The 15739-nt window shown below is 41.2% G+C and overlaps 1 protein-coding gene across 1 annotated transcript; it reads right to left on the bottom strand.

Annotated features, from left to right (window-relative positions):
* Positions 1 to 353: 353 nt before the first annotated feature.
* LOC311116979 (GTPase IMAP family member 9-like) lies at positions 354 to 1232 on the bottom strand (the record flags this gene model as incomplete). The annotated part of the gene is made up of 1 exon (XM_084191983.1): positions 354 to 1232. One exon carries the CDS (start codon positions 1230 to 1232, stop codon positions 447 to 449), a length of 786 nt encoding a protein of 261 aa, XP_084048109.1. The 3' UTR covers positions 354 to 446.
* Between the last annotated feature and the right edge of the window lie 14507 nt (positions 1233 to 15739).

Raw genomic sequence — 15739 nt, 5'->3', positions numbered from 1 at the left:
GCTTTCAAAGAGGTACAGAGACCCAATATTCATTATAGTCAATGTGTTTATGATATAGAGATTGGTCACAGAGATTAATTAGAGAATAGATTTTCTCTCAACCTGCTCTTTCTACACCATTCACTCTCTCATCTCTCTCTCTCCCTCGGTCTCCTTACTTTTCACTCTCTATCGCCCTCTATTTGTTTGTACATACTTTTATTAATTAGTTAACTAATTCAATTTTAGTATTTCTGTAATGATTGATTAAGAGTCTAAGAGTATAGGTCCATAGTCTGATTACATAATAATCATGTTGACGTTTCACTAGAATTAGAATAAATGTTAATTCAAATAGTTGTATTTATTTATTCATTTATTTTCCTAGAAACTATTTTTATTTAAAACATCTTTAAATGTTGCATGTACCACAGGAGGTTGGTGGCACCTTAATTGGGGAGGACGGGCTAGTGGTAATGGCTGGAGCTTCCATGTTTCCAGTTCCACCATTCCCTCTTTCTGAGTCTCTGCTCTTTGTTCTCTTTCAGCATCCTCTTCTTCTCTTCAATCTCTCTCTCTTTATTCTCTCTCTCAGCCTCTTGTAACATCTCAGTGGTGTAGTATCTTCCTCCATTCATCTTCACCATCTTCTTTATCTTGTCAAGCAGCTCAGTGACCTGGGAGGGATTCTGATCTCTGTTGTTGAAGACATGATATCCCCCATGGCATTGTTTTATGAAATGCTGAAGATTTGGAGAATCATCCACACAGTCTTTAATTGACGTTCCCTCCAGTCGATCTCCATGGGTGAAGAGGACCATTGTGTAGTTTGCTTCCTGTTTTCCAAAGGTTGTCTGAATGATCTCCATTGTTTTCATCTCCTCAGGTGTGAATCTAATCAGCGGGATCACAACCAGGAACACATGGGGACCAGGAGAAGAGAGAGAGATACACCTCTTGATTTCTGTCAGTGTCTCCTGTTGGGTATAGTAGCTGTCAAACAAGCGTGGGGTGTCGATAACCGCAACCTTTTGTCCATCCACCTCTCCTCCGTTCTTGTCACACTTGGATGTCACAGAGTAGGGAGACATTTTTGACTTAAAAGCATTTCTACCCAGGATGGTGTTTCCTGTTGCACTCTTCCCAGCTCCAGTCTTCCCCACCAGCACAATCCGGACCTCATGTTCTGTTGGATTACAAGGACGTGAGTCTAACCTGGATGTAATTCCTGTTATCACATTGACAAACTGCATTTTTCAGTAAAATAATTTTGTGAATGGATGACATCACCCATGTTAGACCTCTAACATCCTTGATTCCTCCGAGTTCTGTTGTAGTTTGTTAGTTCTGTCTCATTCTTTTTCATTTCAGAGGGGAAAGTATTAAACTGAAACATCACCTTCATTTTAGCAGAGGTTCCCTTGCTTGTGCCAGCATACTAAACTATACAATAAGCTGCTTTTTCAGTTTCACACTGCTTCATGGCTGCAACAACTAACATTTACGGTCGGTAGAATATAAACTTTGTCCAAATTAACGCTGACATTATGAATCAGTGGAAATATTTAAGAAACAAGGAGGCCTACACTTTCAATACATGACACCAGTGATAGTAGGGTACTTCCTTACTTGTGGTGAGGGTTGTTGACACCAGCTGACTTTCCTTTCCATTTTCCAACACAGTGCAGACATTGACTGAGTATTTAGTAGCAGGTTGCAGGTCAGAGAGAGTGATGCTGTGTGAAGATGTGGTAGTGATGTGTGGTTCTGTCCCTGGACAGTGGTAGGAGATCTGGTAATGATGTTGGGTTTGGTCCAATCCTGGTGGCTGGCTCCAGCTAACAGTAGCTGACGTGGTGTCCACTGAGTCAACAGTCAGATGGTCTGAGCAGGAAGTATTAAAGTAAAATATATTATTGTCAGGGCTACAGTTTAACTCCAGAAGATATATTACAGGAGGAGAAGTAGAATAAGTCCAGGGATAAACATGTCTGTAATTTATTTTGATGTTGGAAGAATTTAAAAACAGAAGCCATAACAGAAGTTGATTTGTAATATAACAAAAAATGTTCCAATTCACACACTTATCAGGAGAACATTCCTGGTCATCCCTACTGCCTCTTATCTGGCAGACTCAATAAACACACATGCTTCATTTGTAAATGATGTCTGAGTGTTGGAGCGTGCCCCTGGCCATCCGTTAAAAAAAATATATATGAAAATGGTGCAGTCTGGTTTGCTTAATTTAAGGAATTTTAAAATATTTATACTTTTACTTTTAATACTTAAGTATATTTTAGCAATTACATTTACTTTTGATATTTAAGTACATTTAAAAGCAAATACTTTTAGACTTTTACTCAAATAGTATGTTACTGGGTGACTTTTACTTGAGTCATTTTCTATTAAGGTATCTTTACTTTTACTCAAGTATGACAATTGGGTACTTTTTCCACCACTGACAAACTGTCTGTTCTGGTTACTGGTAAAGAGATGATGATCTGTAACAAGGTGAGAGAGATCTCTTACTAGTGCAGATAGTTGTAGAGACAGGTTCACTCTGTTCCCCATTGTTCAGTACAGTTGAGACGCTGACGGTGTGCTCAGTACCAGGTTGCAGGTTTGAGAATGTTTTGTGGCAGTCTTTAGTATTCTCTGCATGGAGGTCTGTTCCTGGGCTGCAGTAGGATATAAGGAAGCGCTGTGGGACATTCTCCAATCCTTCAGCCTTGGACCAGTGGAGAGTGAAGGAGGTCTCTTTCAAATTGTCTACTTTTAAGTCTCTGGGTGGGACCACTGGAACATAAAACAATATTTGTTTTAAGAAGATCCATAACAATACCTCTCTTAAAACACAACAAAGTATGTCAGTAAAACATGACTAAAACCAAACTCTTTACCTGTGGATAGGGATGCTGAGACACATCTGCTTTGGCTTCCATCTTCTCCCTCTGTAGCCACGTTGAACTGGTACTTTTCACCAGGTTGGAGACTGCTTATTTTAAGATGATGCCCACTTTTCACTTTTGTTGAGCTTGTTTCCCCGTCACACACCCAGGTCACTCTGAATGTCTGTGGTCCTTTAACTTTAACTCCCTGAGGAGAACTCCAGCTCAGAGACACTGAGTCTGACGTCAGCAACAGGACCTGGATGTCACCAGGAGGGGGCAGCACTGGTGAAGGAATAATGAGAGAGAAAAACAGACTTTATTGAAAATAAAATTACAAACACAAATGTGTATTATTCATCCCAGCAGTTAAGGGACAACAATTAATATCTTACTAAATGTATCCTCTTAAATGTAGATTTAAATTAAATAATATTGTTTAGATCAGTTTATTCCGTGTTACCTACCATCATCTGAGGTCAGCGTTGTGTGTTGGTCTCCATAAAAATTCTTATGCTGTGAAAACCAAAGAAAGAGTCAATCATTTCTGTGAAACATGTTATTTTGCTCTTGACACATAAACCTTTATCTTTATCGAGCATATACTGTACATCTGCAATGAAGAGTATGAAAACAAACCAGGAGCTACCTGTCTTCCAGTTTTCTTTATCTTACGGAAGATGGTATCATGTCCTTTGTGCTTTGTCTCTGCACACTGACTGCAGATCAGCATCTGGTCTGTCCTGCAGAACACCTCCAGAGGACTGTAGTCATGTTGACAGAGTTTCTGCACCAGGTCTCCAGTCACATCCACCACTGTGTGTCTCTGCAGTGCTGCTATTGTATAGTGCTGTCTGATGTGGGTCTCACAGTAGGACACACTGCAGGTCTGACAGAACTTCACAGCTTTGACCTCAGAGCAGATATCACAGGGTACCTCTCCTGGCCTGGTTGGGAATTGGAAAATAACATTTATCAAATACATTGATCAAAAGACCCTCATCTATTCAGTTTAACACATAATGGCCTGATAATAATACACATGGTAACCTACCTATAACTATCTGTTATCATGACGTGTATTTTTGTTTCACCCTAAGTCACATATTTTATTTCATGAGGTTAGCATTAATATGTCATAGGGTTTTATTTCCAGCTGGGCGCAAAGGAGAATCTCACCCTTTGTTTCGTAGAGAGACCCCTCCTTTGAAATGTATAGGGTATATCATGGATTGGTCACTCTTCATTGATAGAACACCAGAGGAAATAGACTCTGCTCTCTCTGGACTGCCCCTAGTAGTACAAGACAGTCAGGCAAAACACACTAAAAAACTAATAAAACACAATGATAAACACACTAAAAAACTAATAAAACACTATGCTAAACACACAAAAAAACTACTAAAACACTATGCTAAACACACTAAAAAACGACATGCTAAACACACAAAGAAATACAATAAAACAACAATGTATTATATTCCTCTCTTCCACATAATGTGAATTTTAGTTTATCTTCTTCTAGCCAACTACATGCATTAACTTTGCTTATTTGAGCTATTATTGCCATAATATGGACTTGATCTTTTACCAAATAGGGTTTTCTTCTGTATACCACCCCTACCTTGTCACAACACAACTGATTGGCTCAAACGCATTAAGAAGGAAAGAAATTCCACAAATTAACTTTTAACAAGGCACACCTATTCATTGAAATGCATTCCAGGTGACTATGTCATGAAGCTGGTTGAGAGAATGCCAAGAGTGTGCAAAGCTGTCATCAAGGCAAGGTGTGGCTACTTTGAAGAATCTCAAAAATGAAATATGTTTTGATTTGTTTAACACTTTTTTGGTTACTACATGATTCCATGTGTTATTTCATAGTTATGATGTCTTCACTATTATTTTACAATGTAGAAAATAGTAAAAATAAAGAAAAACCCTTGAATGAGTAGGTGTATCCAAACTTTTGACTGGTACGATATATAGAACAATTTACGAACAAAAAAACAAAAAACTATTTCAATAAGAACATCTCCACATGTCCTGTCCTCCCTATAGGCCTACATTAAAATGCAACCAATGCAGTTCTAAAAATGTAATACGTTTTTTTCCTCGCTGATGCTACGTCAGTGTGAATCATTTCACATATCTCCCCTCTTTCAGGGGTTTAACGTTACAATTGAATAGCTAGGCTATGTGTTAGTAGATCGACTAAGGTGAATGACCCTACAGCAGCCAAGGTGATAATGGCTGGGGTCATTTAGGCTTGTTTTTGTCGTTCTCCAAATAGCTTTTTAAAGTTTTTTTTTAAATTTTTATAGAAATGCAATAAATGAGCTTCAACTTTTTTTTAAAATACCTTGAGGAGGGGATAGCAAACTCGTCCGTTCACCTACCAATTTACACTTTCCTCAACCACTGACCGCTTATCGGTATCTGGGTTATGGTGGAAAGGTAGATGGAGGAGTCGAGGAAAGGACAGACTTTTTTTGCAATTGAGAATCTCCCGTTGCTGTTCACTAGCTCTGTCCCTAACTAGTGCATGAATAAAACATGAAATGGAGTACTGAGTGCATCAGTTATCAGTATATGGACTGGACTCCCAGTAATGATCACTATAGACTACAGTAGTTATAATAATACTCTCATAATATAATGCTGATGGCTGCTGTATTAGGCTAGTATGATAAATCAGTTGATTTAGGATAGACTACTTATAAAGGTGCACCATCATCATGTGCTTTAGTTGATCCTTTTCTTGTCAGTCATTTTTTATGAAATTATAGTTAACAATTATAGAGCAATTTATTTTTATAGACAGACTACAACTCCGCCATTTTAGGCCATATTTAAGTGCAAGAGAACAGTGAATATCATCCTCAGGTGGCTGCCCTTCCCTTGCCCTTAGTCTGCCTACTGTCCCTCCTATCTCCATGGAGACACCTTCCTGAAAACAATGGCACTGTACTTTGTTTAAACCTGTTCTGCCAGTTCATGTCCTTAAAGATTAGATTGTTCCAATGTGGTTAGTCAAAAAAGATGACAAGATGGTTCACACATTCATCATCCAGGGTTACTATCAAACAGATATGTTATTTTTCTGATTTGTCCACTTGTTTCCTGCTTGTAGCAGGGCGCAGTTACAGGAATGTTCTAACTATAAGTCACATGATTACGTGAGAAAATGTTTCTGCAGTGAGGGTGGGTAATGCAAGTAAAGGTGTCCTTGGATGAATGTCAATTAAATGAATTAAATCTGACCATACCAGTTCATGCCCCAAAACACTCAAATTCAAATCTGGACCTCGAAGCCTGTTCCACTGCTTTTGTCTTCTTCTAATTTTCTCTGTCAGGGACTGATTTAGACCTGGGACACCAGGTGGGTGCAATCAGTCATCAGGTAGAACAAAACCAGCACCATTTCAGATTTGAATACCCCTGCCCTAAAATAATACAATGTTCTAAGGTAGTCCATGAGGAGGTAGGCCTATTAGGATTATGTACATAGCTATTAACCTCACATGTAGCTATAGCAACTGATTAGGGGCCAGGGGTATTCACATTTTACCCTATGAGGACTGCTGCTGGTTTTCTGTTCTACCTGATAATTGATGGCAGCAACCTGGTGACCCAGGTCTAAACCAGTCCCTGATTAGAGAGGAAGAATTGTTAAAAAGCAGTGGAACTGGCTCTGGTCCAGTTTTGAATGTGAGGGGGTTAGGCCTACAACTATATTGAGAGAAAGATCGTCTTTTTCTGCATACGAACAATATCAGATCCCACAAAGCCTGGAGAAGTATGTATCATGTCAGGAAACTCATTAATGTGACATATTATTATATTGCAATCAGACTCGCAGCACAACTGCAAAAAAGACTACCTGGAACGCTGCCAGATAGTTTGCCTTCTAGATTTTTCTTTAAGTAGTGAAAAATAAATGAACATTTGACAATTTTTTTATATATGCTAAGAACAAATGAAACCCTTTTTGTGAACTTCCCTGTGCGCAATCTCTCATTATGCGAGATCTGGGCCATTTGATTTGTACCAGTTCAAAATACCTGAGAGTAATAGCAATTGTTATGACATTGTGAGTCCTAAAGTCTTCCCCAGTTTGAATAAAAATTAGCCTACCTGCCAGTCATCAAAACATATATTAACCTGACACTTTTATAAAACATGTATACTTACCATTTTCCAGCTGCATTCAAAGTAGCCTAGACTTGAGCATGTACTGACACGGTCATAATAAAAAGGTGGAAGCCTAAGGTGACGTTACTGAGGGGAGGTGAGGAAGACTGGCAGGAGGAGAGGGGAGGGGAGGAGCATCTGGGCATGCATCACCTGGGACAATTTTAGCTTCTTCTTCGATGAGGTTTAACGGTGGTTGGCATCCAATAAATGTTGCAATACTGCCACCTACTAGACTGGAGTATAACTCCTTTATACTTTGCCTGAATTGAAATCATAATAAAAATAAAAAATAAAAAAATATATATAAACACCCCCTACTCCACTATTTAAATACCCTACCATCTAACCCAATCACAAAAAACCCACCACCCTAATCCACTATTTAAATACCCTACCATCTAACCCAATCACAAAAAACCCACCACCCTAATCCACTATTTAAATACCCTACCATCTAACCCAATCACAAAAAACCCACCACCCTAATCCACTATTTAAATACTCTACCATCTAACCCAATCACAAAAAACCCACCACCCTAATCCATTATTTAAATACCCTACCATCTAACCCAATCACAAAAAACCCACCTCCCTAATCCACTATTTAAATACCCTACCATCTAACCCACTCACAAAAAACCCACCACCCTACTCCACTATTTAAATACCCTACCATCTAACCCAATCACTAAAAACCCACCACCCTACTCCACTATTTAAATACCCTACCATCTAACCCAATCACTAAAAACCCACCACCCTACTCCACTTTTTAAATACCATACCATCCAACCCACTCACTAAAAACCCACCACCCTACTCCACTATTTAAATACCCTACCATCTAACCCACTCACTAAAAACCCACCACCCTACTCCACTATTTAAATACCCTACCATCTAACCCAATCACTAAAAACCCACCACCCTACTCCACTATTTAAATACCCTACCATCTAACCCACTCACTAAAAACCCACCACCCTACTCCACTGTTGAAATACCCTACCATCTAACCCACTCACTAAAAAATATTTTTCCCAGTTGGATCTCGTTTTTTCCCGAGTTCCCAGTTGTCTTGAACGCACTGAAGTCGGAAGTCAGAGATTTCCAAGTTCACAGTTGTTGTGAACACGGCATTAGTCTCAGTGAAGGGAGGGAAATAGCAGCAGAGGACCCTCCTCTCACGGTCCCTGCTCTCTCCTTCCTTTCCTCCGGTGAGACTGACCAGAGAGATGGGACACAGTCTTCCACCTGATGGCGAAACTCGAGTCGCACCGCATTCCTATGACCAGAGAAAGTGAAATACTCCTCGATATCAAACTAGACACGACGAGCTGCTAAGGATAATGCCAAAGCGCAGGGGTATCGATACACTTGGCTACTCATTCATTGCAGCAGCAGCGCGAGTGGTAGTAAGGAGAAGCGCGTTTAATGTTTTGTAATAGTGTTGAGAAAAAACAGTGCTGAATAAAAACTTTAACATGAACTGACTCGTAAAAAATTAGCTATTTGCAGTATTCTTTGACAGTCTCTCTGGTCATGGTTTTGAAAAGTTATGAAATCTCATGTAGGCTAGTATCAAACTTTTCTGTTAGCTGTAGACACAGTGATTTGAGCAGTAGGCCCACTTGATTTAGCCACAGATCTCCCAGTTCGCCGGGTAGGCGGAGTTTGTATTTTCAGACAAATGAAAAGGTTCATATTGGGAACACTTTGCCTACCCGGTGCGCAGGGCGTCTGAATCAAGTGGTCCTTCCGTCAACTGCGCAACACGAATACAAAAAAAGGGGCAAGCCTTCATAGTTGGCTTTTCTGCAGAAATGTTTGGTGGTCGACTAGGAATGCCTTAAAGATCGACCGGTTGATCAATTGGTGACCAGTGCATTACGATAGCGTGTTTTCTGGTAGGGAACTGAGTCGGATGTATTTTCTGTTAGGGAAACTGAGCAGGTGCACTCTCATGCAAAGATAAAGATCATAGCTACAAAGCATTCCAAGCAAAACGTTTGAAGCACACTTATTCAATCTTCCATAATCAAAATGATAGCAAATCGTTTATTTAATTTTCGTGCCTTATCAAAGATAACTTTGATATCAGGGGTAGAGTGAGGCTAGCCTAACGGGGGTGCTGTTTAGCAAATGTTCAATTGTGAAAGCAAACACAGTACACACGCACACACACACACTCACAGCAAGATCTAAGTGAGATATGTCTTTCTTTGTATTTCAATAGAAATATTATCAATTAAAAAAGTGTTAAATAGCTCCATTTACTTGGCTCCCATATTCTTTATCTTTATAATCGTTATAAGTAGTTATATTACAGTGAATTTGGAAGACCCTATGTAAAAATGTTTTACTGTAATAATGGCTGGTAGACATTTTTTTGTGTGCCACTAGTAGATCATTAATCCAGTGTGATGACCACTGTATACCACACGAGGCCCATATTATACCAGCTTAAAATATGAGGTAAAATAATTGGTTATTCTATATTGCAGTGAACGTTGAGGGTATATAACGACAGTTTTTCACAGACAAAATGGCTGTTAAACATATTGAGATGTGTGCCGCTAGTTGATCATTCATCCAGTGTGATGACTATTGCATAACATAACATGCCCATATTATGCCAGTTTAAAGAGAAAAGTCAAAAATGTTCAACTCCATATTCATCTTCTCCAGCACCACCCCAACATCATCATATGTGAAAATTGCGTTTTTCTATGTTTTAGAGTAAACAAGATAGAAGATAAGCGTTTCCAATGACATCATCAACCAATTAGTAGACAATTAGTAGGCAATGCCTACTCATAACTGGTTAAAATCACATGATGTGAGGGCCTCCCGAGTGGCGCAGCGGTCTAAGGAACTGCATCGCAGTGCTAGCTGCAGACACATTGGTGCGGCTGGCTTCCGGGTTAAGCGTGCATTGTGTGAAGAAGCAGTGCGGCTTGGCGGGGTTGTGTTTTGGAGGAATGCACGGCTCTCGACCTTCGGCTCTCCCGAGTCCGTACGGGAGTCAGGGTGTGTTTGTTCTATGTTGTGTTTTCTATGTTTAGATTCTAGATCGTGTTTTCTATGTTGGCCGGTTGGTTCCCAATCAGAGGCAGCTGTAGCTCATTGTCTCTGATTGGGGACCATACTTAGGTAGCCGATTGGCACTAGTTAGTTGTGGGATCTTGTTCCGTTAAGGTTTGTGTTGTATGACCGAGGACTTCACGTATCGTTTTGTTGTTTTTGTTTGGGTGTGTGTGCTTAATAAAATAATGTACGCTTATCACGCTGCGCCTTGGTCCGCTTCTTATAACGATCGTGACACATACGACTTACCCAAAAAGACTTACAGCTGTAAATGCTGCCAAAGGTGATTTTAATGTGCAATAGACTCAGGGGTTTGAATAAATTATTTATCCAATCAAGATATATTAGTGTTTTATTTATAATTTTACGAAAATTCTGTTAGAATTTATTCACTTTAACATTATTTTGTGTAGTATTTTTTTTTGTAGATTGTTGACAACAAAATGACAAAGTAATCCATTTTAATCCTACCTTGTAACAACAAAATGTTCAAAAAGTGAAGGGGTGTGAATACTTCCTGAAGTCACTGTACACGTCATACAACGTCATGTAATAATGCATAGGCTCTGTTGGTTTACCTTTTATCCATGCTTTGGTCTCCATCATCACTTGGGTCTATGCTTGAATTCACTGACTGGCCACTCATAGACATATGACTAGTTGTACGTAGCTGGAGATGCTTCAAATTGCTGCTGTGAACATAAAAAATTAAAATAAATGTTCAATACAACTATTTGATAAAACATTGAACTGAGACTTAACTGTGAATTGTGAGGTAATCAAAACGATACACAACAATTAATAATTAGAAGCACCTTAGATCTCCGTCACTCTCCAGTGTTCTATTGGACTCACAGCTGAGTGTAGGAAAGTCTGTTTTACGCACATGGACACTGTGAACAGAGTAGATTCAAGCTTTAGCTTTTGAGAACTCTCTTATAGTGATATGGGGAACACGGAGTACTAATTTGATGGAAATTGAATGGAACTAACTGAGATACTGCAGGGGTTAAATTAGGGGAAACTGAGTTCCACATTTTTTATGACTGGAGACAGCATACAGTTGAAATTAAAACAATGCACCACCTACAAAATTCAAATGGAATCTATTATACACCGCTCAAAAAAGAACACTAAAATAACACATCCTAGATCTGAATGAATGAAATAATCTTATTAAATACTTTTTTCTTTACATAGTTGAATGTGCTGACAACAAAATCACACAAAAATTATCAATGGAAATCAAATTTAACAACCCATGGAGGTCTGGATTTGGAGTCACACTCAAAATTAAAGTGGAAAACCACACTACAGGCTGATCCAACTTTGATGTAATGTCCTTAAAACAAGTCAAAATGAGGCTCAGTAGTGTGTGTGGCCTCCACGTGCCTGTATGACCTCCCTACAACGCCTGGGCATGCTCCTGGTAAGGTGGCGGATGGTCTCCTGAGGGATCTCCTCCCAGACCTGGACTAAAGCATCCGCCAACTCCTGGACAGTCTGTGGTGCAACGTGACGTTGGTGGATGGAGCGAGACATGATGTCCCAGATATGCTCAATTGGATTCAGGTCTGGGGAACGGGCAGGCCAGTCCATAGCATCAATGCCTTCCTCTTGCAGGAACTGCTGACACACTCCAGCCACATGAGGTCTAGCATTGTCTTGCATTAAGAGGAACCCAGGGCCAACCGCACCAGCATATGGTCTCACAAGGGGTCTGAGGATCTCATCTCGGTACCTAATGGCAGTCAGGCTACCTCTGGCGAGCACATGGAGGGCTGTGCGGCCCCCCAAAGAAATGCCACCCCACACCATGACTGACCCACCGCCAAACCGGTCATGCTGGAGGATGTTGCAGGCAGCAGAACGTTCTCCATGGCGTCTCCAGACTCTGTCACGTCTGTCACATGTGCTCAGTGTGAACCTGCTTTCATCTGTGAAGAGCACAGGGCGCCAGTGGCGAATTTGCCAATCTTGGTGTTCTCTGGCAAATGCCAAACGTCCTGCACGGTGTTGGGCTGTAAGCACAACCCCCACCTGTGGACGTCGGGCCCTCATACCACCCTCATGGAGTCTGTTTCTGACCGTTTGAGCAGACACATGCACATTTGTGGCCTGCTGGAGGTCATTTTGCAGGGCTCTGGCAGTGCTCCTACTGCTCCTCCTTTCACAAAGGCGGAGGTAGCAGTCCTGCTGCTGGGTTGTTGCCCTCCTACGACCTCCTCCACGTCTCCTGATGTACTGGCCTGTCTCCTGGTAGCGCCTCCATGCTCTGGACACTACGCTGACAGACACAGCAAACCTTCTTGCCACAGCTCGCATTGATGTGCCATCCTGGATGAGCTGCACTACCTGAGCCACTTGTGTGGGTTGTAGACTCCGTCTCATGCTACCAGTAGAGTGAAAGCACCGCCAGCATTCAAAAGTGACCAAAACATCAGCCAGGAAGCATAGGAACTGAGAAGTGGTCTGTGGTCACCATCTGCAGAACCACTTCTTTATTGGTGGTGTCTTGCTAATTGCCTATAATTTCCACCTGTTGTCTATTCCATTTGCACAACAGCATGTGAAATGTATTGTCAATCAGTGTTGCTTCCTAAGTGGACAGTTTGATTTCACAGAAGTGTGATTGATTTGGAGTTACATTGTGTTGTTAAAGTGTCTTTATTTTTTTGAGCAGTGTATATTGCTTATAATGCCAGTAATTACTATATAATGAACAGTCATCCTGATACTGTAACTAATATCATGAAAAGTGCTACACATGTTCAGTTGGACACACACACCCCAGACACCCAACTACCTCATATGAGGGTCCATGGTCTCATCAAAATCCTTGTTTGGTGACCCATCCTTCTGTCTTTCTTTATGGATGGCTCCACCCTCAGCCCCCTGATGATAACTCATTGTAACTCTCAGAGAGGAGGCCTCACAATCCTGAAGATGACTGGTTCCATATCAATCTGTAAATTACAAAAGTCCCAGATATTGACACAACCTTTTAGACACAAAACACTGCTGTTATAACCACTGTTACAAATGCTTTGGTAAAATGGACATTGTTACGTCCCTCTTCATGTTATATTATCTTATGTTTATAAGAATGGACGTTGGGCGTCTGATATCGTTTGTTGGACTTTACTGAAAGCATTATGGGGATACATAGAGTAGATACATTGGGAGAAACAATTCTGCCAACAAACTCCTCTATTTGCCTACTCAACCATTCAACCACTTATCGGTTTCTGGGTCATGGAGGAAAGGAGGACGGAGGAGTCGAGGAAAGGACCGACTTTTGCCCAATTGAAAATGTTTTTGATGTACAGTGCATTCGGGAAAGTATTCAGACCCCTTGACTTTTTCCACATTTTGTTATGTTACAGTCTTATTCTAAAATGTATTAAATAATTTGTTTTCCTCATCAATCTACACACAATACCCCATAATGACAAAGCGAAAACAGGTTTTTAGAAATGATTGCAAACGTATTTACATAAGTATTCAGACCCTTCGCTATGAGACTCGAAATTGAGCTCAGGTGCATCCTGTTTCCATTGATCGTCCTTGAGATGATTCTACAACTGGATTGGAGTCCACCTGTGGTAAGTTCAATTGATTGGACATGATTTGGAAAGGCACACACCTGTCTATGTAAGGTCCCACAGTTGACAGTGCATGTCAAAGCAAAAACCAAGCCATGAGGTCAAAGGAATTGTCCGTAGAGCTCCGAGACAGGATTGTGTCGAGGCACAGATCTGGATGAAGGGTACCAAAACATTTCTGCAGCATTGAAGGTCCCCAAGAACACAGTGGCCTCCATCATTCTTAAATTGAAGAAGTTTGGAACCACCAAGACTCTTCCTAGAGTTGGCCGCCCCGGCCAAAATGAGCAATCGGGGGAGAAGGGCCTTGGTCAGGGAGGTGACAAAGAACCAGATGGTCCCTCTGACAGAGCTCCAGAGTTCCTCTGTGGAGATGGGAGAACCTTCAAGAAGGACAACCATCTCTGCAGCCCTCCACCAATCAGGCCTTTATGGTAGTGGCCAGACGGAAGCCACTCCTCAGTAAAAAGTTACATGACCGACCGCTTGGCGTTTCCCAAAAGGCGCCTAAAAGACTCTCAGACCATAAGAAACAAGATTCTCTGGTCTGATGAAACCAAGATTGTACTCTTTGGCCTGAATGCCAAGCGTCACTTCTGGAGGAAACCTGGCACCATCCCTATGGTGAAGCATGGTGGTGGCATCATCATGCTCTGGGGATGTTTTTCAGTGGCAGGGACTGGGAGACTAGCCAGGAATGAGGGAAAGATTAACGGAACATAGAGATCCTCTATGAAAACGTGCTCCAGAGCGCTAAGGACCTCAGATTGGGACGAAGGTTCACCTTCCAACAGGACAACGACCCTAAGCACACAGCTAAGACAACGCATGAGTGGCTTCGGGACAAGTCTCGGAATGTCCTTGATTGGCCCAGCCAGAGTCCGGACTTGAACCCGATCAAACATAGCTGGAGAGACCTGAAAATATCTGTGCAGCGACGCTCCCCATCCAACCTGACAGAGCTTGAGATGATCTGCAGAAAAGAATGCGAGAAACACTCCAAATACAGGTGTGCCAAGCTTGTAGCGTCATTCCCAAGAAGACTTAAGGCTGTAATCGTTGCCAAAGGTGCTTCAACAAAATACTGAGTAAAGGTTCTGAATACTTATGTACATTTTATTTTTATGAATTTGCTTTTCCCCCCATTCTTCCCCTCTATCAGGGACTGATTTAGACCTGGGACACCAGGTGGGTGCAATCAGTCATCAGGTAGAACAAAACCAGCACCATTTCAAGATTTGAATACCCCTGCCCTAAAATAAGAAAATGTTCAAAGGTAGTCCATGAAGAGGTAGGCCTGTTAGGATGATGTACACAGCTATTAACCTCACATGTAGCTATAGCAACTGATTAGGGGCCAGGGGTATTCAAATCTTACCCTACAAGGTCTGGACTACTGTTGGTTTTCTGTTCTACCTGATAATTGATGGCAGCTACCTGGTGACCCAGTTCTAAATCAGTCCATGACTAGAGGGGAATATACAGTGGGGAAAAAAGTATTTAGTCAGCCACCAATTGTGCAAGTTCACCCACTTAAAAAGATGAGAGAGGCCTGTAATTTTCATCATAGGTACACGTTAACTATGACAGACAAAAAAATCCAGAAAATCACATTGTAGGATTTTTAATGAATTTATTTGCAAATGATGGTGGAAAATAAGTATTTTATACTTTTTTTCCCCACTGTAGCCACCTGACTGACTGACATATCTATACGCGTCTATTTGCCAGTTGTGCACTCATTCGAAGAGAGTCGGTTTTTGTTTGTTTGGGGGATGTCTGTAAACACGGCAGGAGTTGCGGGACAGTTTTTAAATTGCCTTTTGTTCGGGCATCTCACAAACACACTGTCAGGCAACTAGTCTAGTGACGCTGCTATCACAGGAGATTGGTGGAACCTTAATTGGGGAGAATGGGCTCGTGGTAATGGCTGGAATGGAATAGGTGGAGCTCAGTGGTGCGTCTGAGGTAGGCTGCAATA

The sequence above is a fragment of the Coregonus lavaretus genome (genome assembly GCF_964263955.1).
Source record: "Coregonus lavaretus genome assembly, contig: HAP1_SCAFFOLD_464, whole genome shotgun sequence".
Lineage (NCBI taxonomy): Eukaryota > Metazoa > Chordata > Actinopteri > Salmoniformes > Salmonidae > Coregonus > Coregonus lavaretus.
This window is presented reverse-complemented; position numbering and strand designations above follow the sequence as displayed.